General features: G+C 51.4%; 2 protein-coding genes across 2 annotated transcripts; one reads left to right on the top strand and one right to left on the bottom strand.

Annotated features, from left to right (window-relative positions):
• The first annotated feature begins 3236 nt into the window (after positions 1 to 3236).
• CSUI_007001 (uncharacterized protein) lies at positions 3237 to 10155 on the top strand. Its single transcript, XM_068067151.1, has 7 exons — positions 3237 to 3328; positions 3913 to 4873; positions 5539 to 5789; positions 6303 to 7041; positions 8337 to 8440; positions 8755 to 9064; positions 9517 to 10155. The coding sequence occupies exons 2-5, from the start codon at positions 3934 to 3936 to the stop codon at positions 8429 to 8431; spliced, it is 2025 nt and encodes a 674-aa protein (XP_067920866.1). The 5' UTR covers positions 3237 to 3328; positions 3913 to 3933; the 3' UTR covers positions 8432 to 8440; positions 8755 to 9064; positions 9517 to 10155.
• Positions 10156 to 11025: 870 nt separating this feature from the next.
• Positions 11026 to 13314, bottom strand: CSUI_007002 (centrin 2). The gene is made up of 2 exons (XM_068067152.1): positions 12179 to 13314; positions 11026 to 11474 (listed from the first exon to the last, which is right to left on the bottom strand). The coding sequence occupies exons 1-2, from the start codon at positions 12473 to 12475 to the stop codon at positions 11247 to 11249; spliced, it is 525 nt and encodes a 174-aa protein (XP_067920867.1). The 5' UTR covers positions 12476 to 13314; the 3' UTR covers positions 11026 to 11246.
• Between the last annotated feature and the right edge of the window lie 156 nt (positions 13315 to 13470).

Below are 13470 nucleotides of genomic sequence, written 5' to 3' on the forward strand. Positions count from 1 at the left end.
GGGGGGGGGGGGGGAAGTGCTAAGCAGGTTCGACCTTCGATAGCCAGTTGGGGAGCATCACGACTATTTCGGAGGCCCCACCCAAATCCCAAACCCCAGGTCTCTCCGGGGATGGTTCGTATTGTCGGAGAATTTTGGAACCTCGATGCGGCTTCCCGCATCTTGAGGCTCTACCATCCCCTCACTGCGGCACTTGTGCCTTCCTTGATAACCTTTGGCCAGTTCGCAGAAATCGGGTTTGTAAGTAGTCGACGCGTGGTCTGTCGTCGCACGTTCTGAGCTGAGTTCAGAACGTCAGTTCCAGACAGTTCGGTCCCCGAATCCGATGTCAGCATAAGAATATGGTAAAGCATGGATTTCCCTTGGCAGGAGAGGGACCACGTAACTAAACCTGTGGTATGTCAGTTGTTTCATCAAGAGTTTTCTTCTGAGCAGCTGAGTCTAAGGAATGTAACCCGTGGAAGCATGTAAGTTGGAAAAAGCTTCAAGGTCGATATCCTATCCGTGCGTGAGGCAGGTATGGGTTGCGTTCCCGTTATCAGTTAGCTAACCGTTCCAAAAAATATGAGTTTCCACTAGAAATAAACAACTTCTTAAGAACGAATCTCAAAAAGTTACGAAAATTCCAGGTTACGTTTCGTACAGGCGTGCCTGCCCGACCGAGGAAGAAAGAATATTCACTAAAACAAAAAATAGTGACAACGCTGTGTTTCCTTTCCATTTCCTAGAAAACGCCCAGTGGTGAATATGACTGTGAACGTTACAAAAATGAAATTGACATATGACAATACATGCAAATCTCAAAATCACCTATAACCAAAGTAATCTCGTAAGTTTTGCTAAAAAGGCAAAAATGTTATCAGGACTTCGTAAAAGAGAGCTAGCACTTCCCTCAAGAAACTGACGATATGAGTGAATCAGTTGGGTGGAATCTATTTGTCTGTTTTTGATGGCAAAGGCTTGATTCGAGTATTGACAGCAATATTGACGTCCTGCAGACAGAACAAACATGGCTTCATAGGAGAAGTATTTCCAAATGCCCATACCTCCTAAAAAAAGTGGATTCCAGAATATTATCTTACAATCTGACATTTCGTCTGAGAAAAGTATACTCCGGCTTTCTTTTTGTGATTATAAGAAATGAATCTCGCTTTTTGATAGATGAAGGAATAGGGTTAGGGCTCGATGTCATCGAATGTTCTTCGAGTGGATGAGCTTGGCTTGTCCTCTATGAACTCAGTTGCAAGTGGTGGGAGTGTTTCCAAGCGAATACATGTTGAAATAGATTCTAATAGAGAAATATCACTTTCGCAATAAGCTGACATTCTAACTCATGGGCTACTAGTACTTTGATATGTGCTGGAAAATAACATTCAAGATATTCTGCGAAAACAGATCATTATGATTGAATCGAATCACCGTTTCCAGTTGTTTTGTTTGTGTAGGTGTAAAGTGTTTTCTAGCGGGTTGGGCTTCTTGATATCATCTTGACTTAGTAAGTGTACACAGTTACACTCCACGTGAACGGAACAACCGATCAAAAGTCTTGATCAATAAGAAACTCAGGATGTGTACATACACACAAGACATTTTACAAACTTGTCTTGCTGTACAACTGAAACAAAGAATACTAAGTAAAGATTCAGATTCTCTTTTCTAATTAGGCCTTCTTACTCTTCATTGAAAAGCGGGTTTGCTTTATCAGCATTCCAACATGTTATGTAGAATTCCTGGAAGAAAAAGAGAGTTTTGTCAGCTGGAGTGGATACAATGTACATGTGCTGGAGTCTTCTATCTGTAAACAACTTACGAAATGTCGGCTTGTACTTGGGTCTCCCAAATCAAAGTTAAAGAAGGTCAGGAGGTGTGAAAGGTTTTTTGAAGGAATGCTTTGGAGCCTCTTCCTTCTGAGGAAAAAAGAAAGTGGCCAAAGCAGATTTGTTTCACTAGTTAAGTCACACCATCAGGTAAGAATTTAAGTGACACGATCTCTCCTTGAAATTGCCGAAGTCAAAAGTCATGACACAGTTGAGGAGCTTGCCGTTTTATTGAGACAAGACCTCCAAAATGCGGACAAGATCTCCGGGAGTCTAAGAAGATACTTCTTTCGTTCTCTGGGAGAAAACTTTTCCCGGTTAACTTTGTTAAGCTAAAATGTCTCGTCGGTCAAGGTTTACGAGACTGGAGCAAATCACCATTGATTTTCCCGATGTGAACTCAGCAGAGAAATCAATGTACCATCAGGTGTCTCATGAATTCGCGTACATGAATCAGGAGAGGACTCAATCTAAATAGCTGCAGCTTTCAGTTATAGTTTTTTTTTGTTATCTTCTGGAAGACGGTGCAGGCGAGCGGTCACGCTATTCCAGCTCTCCAGCTGAGCTTAGAAGGGTGCTCAGGAGGTGTACAAAAGCTACGCTGCCGGTGCCTGAGAACTGGGTCGCTCCAGTCTGACCGCGTCTCTTTCGTGTGGGCCCACCAGAGGGCATGAAACTGTCCGGTCTTAGACGTGGACATCCATGGAGTTCATTCAGAGGCCTAAGTCACATACATGATCAAAGTGAATTCTCTTCAAGGGGACTGATCTGCTGTTTTCAGTCCGGCCCCAACGGCAGGCGCCACCAATGCCACCGAGAACAGCGTCGGAAAGAACCTGTTCCCGTTTTCTTTTTTTCGTGGCTCCACCCGCTTGCCTTTCACCGGTCCGACCTGTATCAAATCTGGGCGACTTCCTGCCATAGTGGCCGGGAACTAACCGTAGCGAGTTCGTTGCGCGCGACAACCATGCTTGGAATCCAGTTCCGAGTGGGCAGCCTCTTACCTTAGCCCTCAACGGACAAAGTGGAGAGCTGCTTCAGGGATGGTCGCTCGGCAGCCCACGACTTTCTGGTTGTTGTCGGGGCTGTTCGCTTCGCAAGGCCTATCGCTCATAAGCCGGAGGCAGGTCCCACCGCAGTCACAGACTCGTTATCCACCCTACTCGGACGTCGACCTTGGAGTCGCAGAGGCCGCGAAGCTGCCGCCGTCGGAGACGCCGGGGGTGTCAACCACACCTGGAACGAGTACAGGACAGTCGTGGGCTGCAGCTTTTTCCTCGCCGAGTACCACCCTTCTCGTCACGAGGGGTGACCAGACAAGCCGGGCCGTGACGTCAGACCGAGAGCCAGGCGCGAAAGCATGGAAGCTGTGGGCCGACCTAAAGTTGAACGCAGCCCAGAGGCACAAGTTGAAGTCAAAGCATCATAGCCTGTGGCAGCGGTGGAAGAGTCCGGCTGCATACACCGCTGCAAGATTGCGCAGGCGGGCTTCAAGTAGCCAAGCCACTCGCGTGAGTTACCGCCAAGTAGTAGTTGCCATCAAGTGGACTGCTGGAATACCATCGGGCAGGATGCGGTGGCCCTGCCAGCTTGGAGTATGGGGGACGATGCCTGGGACCCTGCTCGTTTGTACGGGCAACATATCTTTTAGATTTGGAGCTCATTTGGGAATACCGGCTTGCTTGTACGGTTAACACGTCCTTTCAGCTGTGGAACGGAAAAAGCTGAAGTCTGCTCGCGAAGGAATGTTAACTGCCGATACCAGGTGTACATGTCGTCAAGTGATGTGTGGTATGTATCCTGCCGTGCAGCGTTTTAATGGGACTATGGCCTCTCATAATATGTGACAGCAGTGAGTATTTTATCGCAGTCGCGCGCAGGCTCACTGAGCAGCAAGTCAAGTGCCTGTCTGTCCCAAGGGTTTCTCCGTTCTGCAGAGGGGGTTCAAAAGCATTGAGGGACTTGCAGCACATCGACTGTCAGAAAATCTTACTGTATTTCGGGCTCACCGAGCGAAGTCTTATCGAACGCGAGACGTCGCGACTTCCGATTCTTCAGTTTCATTCCCTTCCCAAACTCTCGTCTTTGCTTTTAGGACGGCGAGCAGGCTCCACCCATGACTGACCCGACACGTCGATTGTTGGAGCATCAGTACGATCTCAAGGTGTCCGAAAAGCTCCAGGAGATGGAAATGCTGAAGAGCCAGATCAGGGCCCTCGATGACGAAGCAGCGCTGCTTCAGCAAGAGCTCAAATCCTTGCTTCAGAGTGCCCGCACCGTTGTCGCGTCAGCTGCTACACTTCTTCCAAAGCGGCAGAGGGAAAGGATTTTGCGTGGTTTCTCTCTCAACCCCAGTGTGTTGTTGGCTTCTCCACCTGCAATGTCTGAAGCGCATCTTCTGTCCTCGTCCTCCGGGGAGATTGGCAGTCTTGAGACACAGCTGCTGCTCTTGAGATCAGAATATAGAACGGCTACGCTTCGTGCCCAAACAATGCGGAGAAACCTTCGCCAGCGGGAGCAAAATCAGTCGGGTTCTGAAGATCAGGGTGACCACAGCAGCGCGGGCCAGGTGCCGGTGCCTCGTCATGAGGAACTTGACGCTGTCCTGCAGGCTCAGGATGGTCAGCTGAAAGCGCTTAGGTCCCAGATCCTTGCCCTCAGCACTCAACTGACGGAATTGAAAAAGGCGTCTGCTGCCAGGAAGACTTCGCAGTCCTCTTCTGTGGACGATTCCAGTGGTGAGGTAGCGGAACGTGGCTCAGGCGGGTGGCTTCTCTCCCCGGACGCGGGGTCACCATCGACAAGCTCTGAAGCGACGTGGGACCCGCGAAGAGGCAGTGTCTCCGATGTCCCATCAAGCGGTGAAGGCACTGAAGGACTGTTACCTGCCGGGGAGACGAGCTCGGCACCGCTGAGCACTGCTGTTGCGGACTTGCAAGCTTCGGGCGTGTACGATCGTTCACCAACTGGCGAAGTTGGCGGAGGATTTCGGCCTGCCGAGGTGTCGGGGGCGCCACTATCTGTCACTGGCCTAGGGCCTCATGTGCTAGCACCAGGTGCGTACAGTAGTTCACTAAGCGAAGAACGGTTCCAGTATAACCTGCGTTGGTTTTCTGCTTTTGAACATTCAGTTCCAGCCATATAATCGGCTTCCCCATGTCGGGAATTTCGGTGGCGGCAGCCGAGATCCTGGCAGACAGTCGTAGTGTACTTTGACATATTGGTTTTCAGTAAATCAGCGGGCGAGCACCTACGGGAAGTAGGTGCTGTTCGCGCCGTGCTGTCTTCAAAACCTTTTCCTCCTTTCGTCAGGGACCCGTGTGCGCTGCGCTCGCCACTGCCGACTGGGAGGGAACAATGGCAGGGCGGAGTGTCACATGGCAGTGCGACACAGTGCCAGATCGAGACACCCGTCTGGTGGGCTGCGACGCCGATCGGACCTGGCGTGGCGACGTTGACGTACATTATTCGGTGTTTTGCAGCTGTCCGTAAGAAGCGTGGTGGGGAATTTTGTGGTGGCGTGTCAGGTGCCTGATCACCCGCTGCGTGTCCTCAGACCCCAGGCCCCAAACATGGTTTACAGTTCAGGGGGCGTGCATGCTGGGTATGCTGCTGACCGCACTCATCGTCACAAGGATGAACCGCTGCATTTCTGTTAGTTAATCTGGCAGGCCAGGCGGACAGGAAGCGGCTAGTGTTTTCCTCGGCATGATATTCTCAGGCATGCGGACGTTGACTCCAAGCGGCACGGGCGCCCTCCACTTGGCTAGCGCCCGTGACGAAAGCAGGGATGAGACTCTGGAGCAGAGGCTTCAGAGACTGCAGCAAGACCTAGACCTGACAAGAGCTTACAAGCACACGACGAGGCAAGCCTATAAGCACACTGCTTCTTACTGGAGGGATCTTGACACGTACACGAGGAGTGTGTGGCGGGCTCGCGAGAAGAAGAAAGCGGGTCGGCTGCAATCACAAGTAAGCTCCAGTAACAGGCACCTCCCTGAGTGGGCATCCAGCATGCAGGGACTATCTGAAAATCTTTCAAGCAAGAGTCGAGCACACTGGTTTGAGGTGACGAAGAAGTTTGGCACTAGGGCAACTCTCACAGTCGCTGGAGCCTGCTGCCAGCAGGTGTGTGAAGCCGCCCGTGTCCACCGCAGCATGACTGAACAGGAGGCAGCGGCTCATGCGACAGAGCAGAGCGCCTGTGTTGAAGTGACTTGTCGCCTTGCCACCTCCGTTCAATTCACTAAGTGGATACGGAGAAGTGCGCACTTCAGTTCACTGCGTGAAAGACCGTCTCGACAGTCAGTTCGTACTCCGGTTCGCTGCATTAGCTACCCGAAGGACTCGGCTTCGGTATATGACCGGACTTCTGCACTGTTGAAGTGGGTGTGGCGGGAGCCCAGCCAGTTGCTGGCGGGGTTGGAGTCGACTGTGTTTGAACAGGTTTCCCTGCTGTCCGGGGGTGGCTGTGCTCAACTGTAGGATGGCGGGGATCCCTCGGAGATGTCAGAGGCAGACATGCAGCTATATAAACTCATGTACGAAGAGAAAGCGCCTGAGAAGCACAAAGAAATCGAAAGACTGCGAGACGAGATCGCAAAGGCCGATCGACGCGAACAGGAGCTCGAGAAGGAAATACAAGACCTGCAAGCAGCGCAGCGTAAGAAACGCTTGATAGAGTCCCAAGCAGGGGGTCCTTTTGCCGCTGAACAGCACCCTTCTCTATTCCCGACAGATGGTCGGCCAAGCGTTCATCCAGGTGAAAGCGGGAGCACTGCACAGGGAAGCTCGGCCATGGCAGCGCCTTGTGAAAGCATACGCGCGCCCTCGGTGGCGACTCCTAAAATCCCCGAGGTGCCGGTGCAGACAGAAGTTTCTCGCATTGAAAATCTCATTATGCTCACGAAAAAGAAGCTGGCAAACGCGCGGTGTCGCATCGTGACGAGGAGACATGCGGCTGAAAAGCTCGCCGCGTCTCTTCCACCTGAGGACTCTGGAACATACGAAAGCAGCAGGGAACGTCTTCAGCGAAAAGAGGAGGGTGTCAGAGCAGCCATGCAGGAAGCCGCGGACCATGTAAGAGAACTGGAGGAGCTTGAAACTGAGTTAGTAAGGCTGGAGGCGGGAGCTCCTGGAGCTGGGATTTTTGGACGACGTCGCCATCGGTACGCCGTGCGGTCGGAAGCCAGGCGGCGGGCGGAGAGAGCTACAGGAGATATGGGTGAGTATACCTGTACACGAAACAGCACTGGTGACACGCTTCCCGGCGATGTCAGCTGGTCCACAGGTATGCGGGGAGACAAGCCAGCGAATGCTCCGTCCGAATCATTTCATAATAGTGAGCGGTCCGCCCCCTCGGGTCAGTATAGCGAAAATCTGCTTACAAGCGCGCTTACGACTATCTGTGTGTTTCACATGGACTGACTGATGCAGAGTATCTCATGGTGTGTGGAAAGCGGTCCACAGCTCACACACGATGCAGTGTCTTTTCCTGCCGACGCCATGGATGGTTATGCGAAATCATTTCGAATGCAGTTACGATTTGGCGCCTTGGCGCGGCTGTCAGAGGAGCCAGAGATCCAACACTCGGAGTGTCGTTCTTTGTTTGAGCCATGGTTGATGGCGCATTAGGTGTTGCATGCAACGTGGAGCGAAGAACTCACATCACTTCAAGATTTTCACGCCCCCGCTTTGACAGGTCCACTTCGTTTCACTCTCCGAGGTGTAGCAGCATGGCTCTGTTGTTAAGGCTTTGTAGGACCACAACTGCCGCCGGTCGCTGTCGTACCGATTAACGGTGTGTAGTGCTAGGTGAACTACCGGAAGGCCCATCTGAGCAATCTCATTTACTGCCTTTTTTCAGTATGGAGGAAACCCAGCTAGAGAACTTTACGACCAAAACTGCATCCGGTGATAGGGACATCATGCTTCCTCTCGTGTGCAACTTTGTATAGACGTGTCCGTCCGTCTCCACCCGAAGCATACCAACCAGCACACTGGGACCAAGCTCCGCCCACGCATGATTCTTGTCCAATCAAGGTATATAGTAGTTTCGGTGCCGAGCAGAAACTAGACCAGCATATGGCTACGAATAATTGCTCAGCTGTGCCTGCATTCTCATCGAGACTGCACGGGTTGACAGCCCCTATGAGAGTGCTTCTTGAGCATAAGGAATCTTCAGTTGGTCTCCCTCATACTCAAAAATTGCAGTGGGTACTGTCCGGGGCTCGATCGTCTAGAATGTAGTGTACGTACACTACGTAAGGGGATGGTTCTTTTTTGCGTCGCTATGGCCGGAAGTTTCCAAGCCGGTCTTACGCTTTCACACACTTTCGGTGTCGAGACTTCCCAAGTGATTCGGTGGGTCCTATTCAAACATGGCACGGTAGGGCTCATCAGCGGGCACAAAGAGGGGACTCAAGTTTCCGTGGTATTTTACCGCGTGGTCTTTGGTTTGTCATCTCCTGGTTTTCAACGTATCGTGCACTCCGTTTTGTATTCTTTCCGTTTGTACAGCAAAGCCTACCCCATCAGCGTCAACTGGAGCGCCACCACCTGCACCGGCTGCACTAAGCGCATCTGCCTACAGCTTTTCCACCCAGGGAGATTAAGCTAATGAAGTAAGGACTGAGTGCGGATGCGCCGCAGCTTATGCGCGTCTGCAGCAGTGATCTGAAACCTTGTAGTGTATCCTTCGCTTCCATGTTGATACTTTCGCGGAATAGTAGCATTAGCGCCGCGGCTGACCTCGTGGTCTGCCCGAGTTGCACCTGCTTGGTCACGTCAGCTTGTTCACTTATTTTTGCGTGCGGGGTCCAGCCAGAACGGCCGCAGACTGGCATGCTCGTTGAAGAAAGATGAAGCAAACTAGGACCAAGCAGTTACTCTTCCTCAAGACCAGAGGTGTATTTTCTTTATGCTGTGGGAGCGCCAGACCAACCACGCTTGCCGGAGACAACGCTGCCGGAGACAACCACGTGATGATTCAGCATTGGACACTGTGAGGAGACCATCACTTGACGCGACAGTTTCCCCGCTTCTTGTAGCTGGCCCTTTTTGAGACATACGCGCATTCCGCGTGTGCAGGGTAAACGGTGACTTCAGTTCAATCGCGAGATCTTCGCGTTCCGTTTTCCGCAGGGCAGCGTCCTGTGGCTGGACGTTGATCCGATCAGCTTCTTGCGGGGCCACGGCGCACTGGCAAAGCAGGCCGTTTTACACGGCAGTCATACTTGATGCGAGAAGTAAGAGGTGTTGCAGAACGACGTTCTCGGAATGGATCGCTTTCAGTACTCCCGGTGTTGCGTGACTCGGTGCAGTGGACCGAGTCCATCTCGGTTCACCGGGGACTCTGTCTCCGGGCAGTCCAGCGGCGTCCTCGGCTGCTCGTGTAGACTGCATTTGCCGAGAACACGGGCGATGATCCAACCTCCAACGAGGGTCACGTTCTGGCCGTGTGTTCCCGCCTGCTGTGGGGCCCGTATGGCCTGCAACAATGTCCGCTAGTCTGTTCTGCACTATGCTTTATTCGTATTCACGGCAATGGAAATGCATTAGGCGGAAGGATGGGTGGATCAAGGCCCAGTGAGAATCACGTCCTAGTAGTGCATCTGCACTTTTTTGTGAGGCCAGAATGGCCAGCAGAGTATGTCCGTTGGTCTGTTGTGCACAATGCTTCTTTTTTGTACTCACGCAGCTGCGATTGGCCCGCGGGTTCTGAACACTTCAGGCGACGGTTTAGGTGTGACCAAAACTGGAGCTCGTGACAGTAAGGCCCTGATGGGGAGTTTGTCATCTCGGGGGCGCTGCAGCCTCCATCCGCCACACTCATCGTTTTACTAAGTGCTCGCAAGGAGCGCGCCGTCGAGCCGTGATCGCGGCGCTATCCGTGACTTTGTTCTTTTCGTTTCCGTCTTTCTTGCCTTGTCCTCTTGGCCTGTGAATTCCTCATTTCGCTCGATCAACAGGCCCCCGAGTTTCAGGACAATTGCCACTGCTGTTCTGCCGTGAGCAAGCACTTCGTCTGCCATACCTCGCCGTGGTCATTTGCATCCGGACTTCCTCACACTGTAATTGCTCGCTGACGTGGATAATCCTGAGAGTTTCATCGGGGCTGAGGCAGATAAGCGGTGCGGAGGCGAGGGCACTGATAATAACTTGAATACCAAATGTCAGATTTGTGGGGGATTGTTACCGTGAGATGGGGAGTGCTGCGCGAAACGTGATGTGGCTCAAGCCGGACAGTTGCTGTGACCAGTACACCGGCAATCTCTGCACATGGGACCTCCCCTGCACGGAAAACTTCGGCGTTTATACTCCAGATTTTTTACAAGAGAGCATCCAGTACACCAACGGAGTACGCGCTCTGCCGATGTTGTTGGCGAAGGCACCTCTCTCTATGACGCAATCACTAGGTCGCAGGCAGGTGCCACATGGAACCAGGCATGTGAGCCCGACGCCGACTACATCGATACCGAAAAATGCATTCACCTGTCTTCTGAACATACGTATCTACTGCATACACATCGCATTGACTACGGTTCTCAGTTGCTTAGTTTGAGTGTACCGTGACGGGGCCCGGCCCCCAAAATCTCGAAACCCGTCAGGGTTTCTTGCCTGTGCGGGCTTTCACGGTATGGCCGACGGTCCTGCCACGAAGCCTACGCGCGCATACGTGCCACAGGAACTATCGGTTCACCCATAACACGTGTAACACTCCAGTCACCGCCGTTGAGTCTCAAAAAAGAGATACGAAGACAGGCAGTACGTGGAAATATACATCCCTGAACTGAGTGACATTCACTCATACAGTTGGATGGCAGTGAGTGGAATCGCGAAGCCTCCTGGGGAGTCTACTGAGCGCCTTTATTGCCCAATGTCACAGCTTGCCGAAGAGCCATACCCCTGCCAGCAAAGCTGTGGAGCGCGCGATCGAGTCCGGATGCTCTTCAAAGTACATCCAGCAATTCCCTTAAGTCAACATAGTATACGGCCACATTACAAAGCGAGGGACTACCCTTTTGCACTTCCATACTTTGGGACAAAAGATTTCTACACACACATATACTATTACAAGACGGCAGAAAGGAGAACGAAGTGAAGAACCCCCTGACAGTTATTCGTAATACTCTGTCAAACTTTTAGACAAAGTATCCTGTTGCCCTATTTTCCATACACCGGTGTACGTACTGACCACATCTGTCTTTCGGCCTAACTCAGCTCCTCGTAGCTACTCTTTTTGTGGAGAGGGCATCTTCATCTGCTCGTCCCATGTAGAAAAGTACACCGTGTTTCAAAGATGAACAGTTTTTTTCTTTTCATGTCCGTATTTCCAGACAAGTTCGTATACACACACACATACTCGTGCAAGACGGCAAAAAGTAGAACGGAGTAACGAGCTATGCACTCCACTGATAGTTATGCAATCTATGGAAAGGTCTTCTTGGTCATGATAGCATAGAAATCTTCAAAAGAAATTTCTCCATCACCGTTCGAATCAGCGCGTTCCAGCATCTCCCGTAACTCATCTTCAGACATAGTCTCTCCTAGTTCCTTGGCAACACGCTTTAGATTCTTCATTGTGATGGTACCAGTCCGATCATCGTCAAAGAGATTGAAGATTTTCTGTATACCTTCTCGACTCTCCTTGTCACCCTGTCAGCACATGGGGGAGGACAAGCCAGCTCGTATTCAGTCTAGAAAGATGTTACTCTTGTTTTTCTTCCTATCTGGAACGCCTGCCAAGCAAGAGATTATCAACAATAGAACTTGGAAGCGTGAAGAATACCCGTGATAGTTCAGAGTTGTTTCTTCTTCCTGTCTGTTTCGATCCTGTTAGATTACAAGGAACTCACGTCAATTGTAGTACCACCGGGTATACGTGCCTAAAGCCCGCCAGTCACATAGCCATTTTAGAGAGATTAACGATAAGCAGCACAACTGTCTTCAGAAAATACTCGTCTGAACAATGAACAGCTGGACATGTAGATCCAACAACGACTGTCCAGATAACATAGCCTCCCGTACATCTCATATTCTGTCTGTTCGGCACACTTGACACATTTACACTCATAGATGTGGTGAATCGGAATATGAAAGAACACTGCGTCCGTGTGTACAGGGAACGACAACGCGAGGGGGAAAAGACGGCGCTACCAGACCAAAAGAAGCCTCAAAGAATAGATCGTAGGACATCTCCGCTCAATCGCTGTCAGACATGAACAGAGACGGACCACAGTATCTGAATTGCCAGATGCCAACGTGCCTCCGAACCCCTTGAAATGTCTTCCCTCGTGACACGACAACGGCTTTCCCTTCTATCCGTCCAACTTTAGCTTAGTTAGAGAAAGAGACCTCACAAGCTTTGCAGTGATGGCGTCAAGAAACTCCTCGAAATCAATCGGGCCACCACCATCGCGGTCTAGATCGGCAATCATTTGGTAAATAGTCGGGTTTTTTGTTTCGAAGCCTAGAGACTGCATAGCGGCTTTAAGCTCCTTCGGATCAATCATGCCACTTCCATCCGTGTCGAATAAGTTGAAGGCTTCCCGGATCTCTTCGATTTCGTCCTCCGTCAGACCAGGTCGTTCTATGATGCGCCGGCGACTGCCGCCGGCCCCACCAGGGCTACCTCCCCGTACACCGCTGCGCTGCATGGTGAATGTTGCTGACGAACGTAGGCCAAGAGACGCGATGACAGCGGACTAACAAGAAAAGGGGAAGGCGGACTGCACGCACAGCGAGACGACAATATCGCCCACGTGGGAGGAAAAAAAGAGAAAAACTCGACAAACCCACCGGTTGACAGGAAAGCAGCGGCACACGGAAGAGTAAGGGAGCTAGCTAAGAACGTGACAACATTATGGAAAGAGGCTCACGCAGCACCAGATAAGCGGTACGTATCAGGCCGTACAGAGACAAAGAAAAGAGAAAAGTGTGGTCTCCGAGTAGAGTCCAAACAAGACGAAGCGGAGCAGCTCTGGACCGGGGGGGCAGACGACGGTGGCCCAGCAACTTTCAGGCAGTCCGAGACAAGGTCTTTGCTAGAGGACGCCGGACTCGGAAAAAGAAACTCTTGGACAGCCGAAGAAAGAAAAAGGAACTACTTGAACTAACTGAACTAAAAAGAAGAGCGGAGCCGTCACTCCGTCCCGGAAAAAACGACACAGATCTTGCTGAGCGGGAAAGAGGACGGCAATGAGAGACACGAAGACTCGGAAGGTCTTTTGAAAAAAGCTTGGACAGTTCCAAAACCCAATTCGAGTTTAGGCAGCGTCTGCCAACCTGGTAGGGAACTGAATGATGTAAAAACAAATATTGGCGCAACGGCTGTGGTTCGTCAACTCCAGGAGATGCAAGACACAGTCGCTACACGAGCGATCAGGTTACGGCTGAGCGGAGCTATACCATATATGCCTTGACTTCACACATGACAAACGCTCACTGCGGCGAGTTTTTGCGCAAGGAAAACTTGGAGAAACATTCCTGAGCAGGGGTATAATTCACTGCTTCTAGCACGTGCTGGTTGTCAGCTTCTAGGGCGGCACTGCGCATCTCCCTATGTCTGGTTCATGGCTTTCTGTGTATACGGCGATACTGCGTTGAGGTCCCGCCGCGTCTTTGCCTAAGATCGCGTGCCGTCTGCGCTGGA

This window comes from Cystoisospora suis, assembly GCF_002600585.1.
Source record: "Cystoisospora suis strain Wien I chromosome Unknown contig_3610, whole genome shotgun sequence".
Lineage (NCBI taxonomy): Eukaryota > Apicomplexa > Conoidasida > Eucoccidiorida > Sarcocystidae > Cystoisospora > Cystoisospora suis.

Coding starts and splice junctions, on each gene's coding strand:
- CSUI_007001 (XM_068067151.1), top strand. CDS start 3,934: ATGACTGACCCGACACGTCGATTGTTGGAGCATCAGTACGATCTCAAG. Junction 5,790..6,302: donor CGGGTCGGCTGCAATCACAA/GTAAGCTCCAGT, acceptor GCTCAACTGTAG/GATGGCGGGGATCCCTCGGA. Junction 7,042..8,336: donor GAGAGCTACAGGAGATATGG/GTGAGTATACCT, acceptor CCGTTTGTACAG/CAAAGCCTACCCCATCAGCG.
- CSUI_007002 (XM_068067152.1), bottom strand. CDS start 12,475: ATGCAGCGCAGCGGTGTACGGGGAGGTAGCCCTGGTGGGGCCGGCGGC. Junction 11,475..12,178: donor ACGCCATCACTGCAAAGCTT/GTGAGGTCTCTT, acceptor ATGTGCTGACAG/GGTGACAAGGAGAGTCGAGA.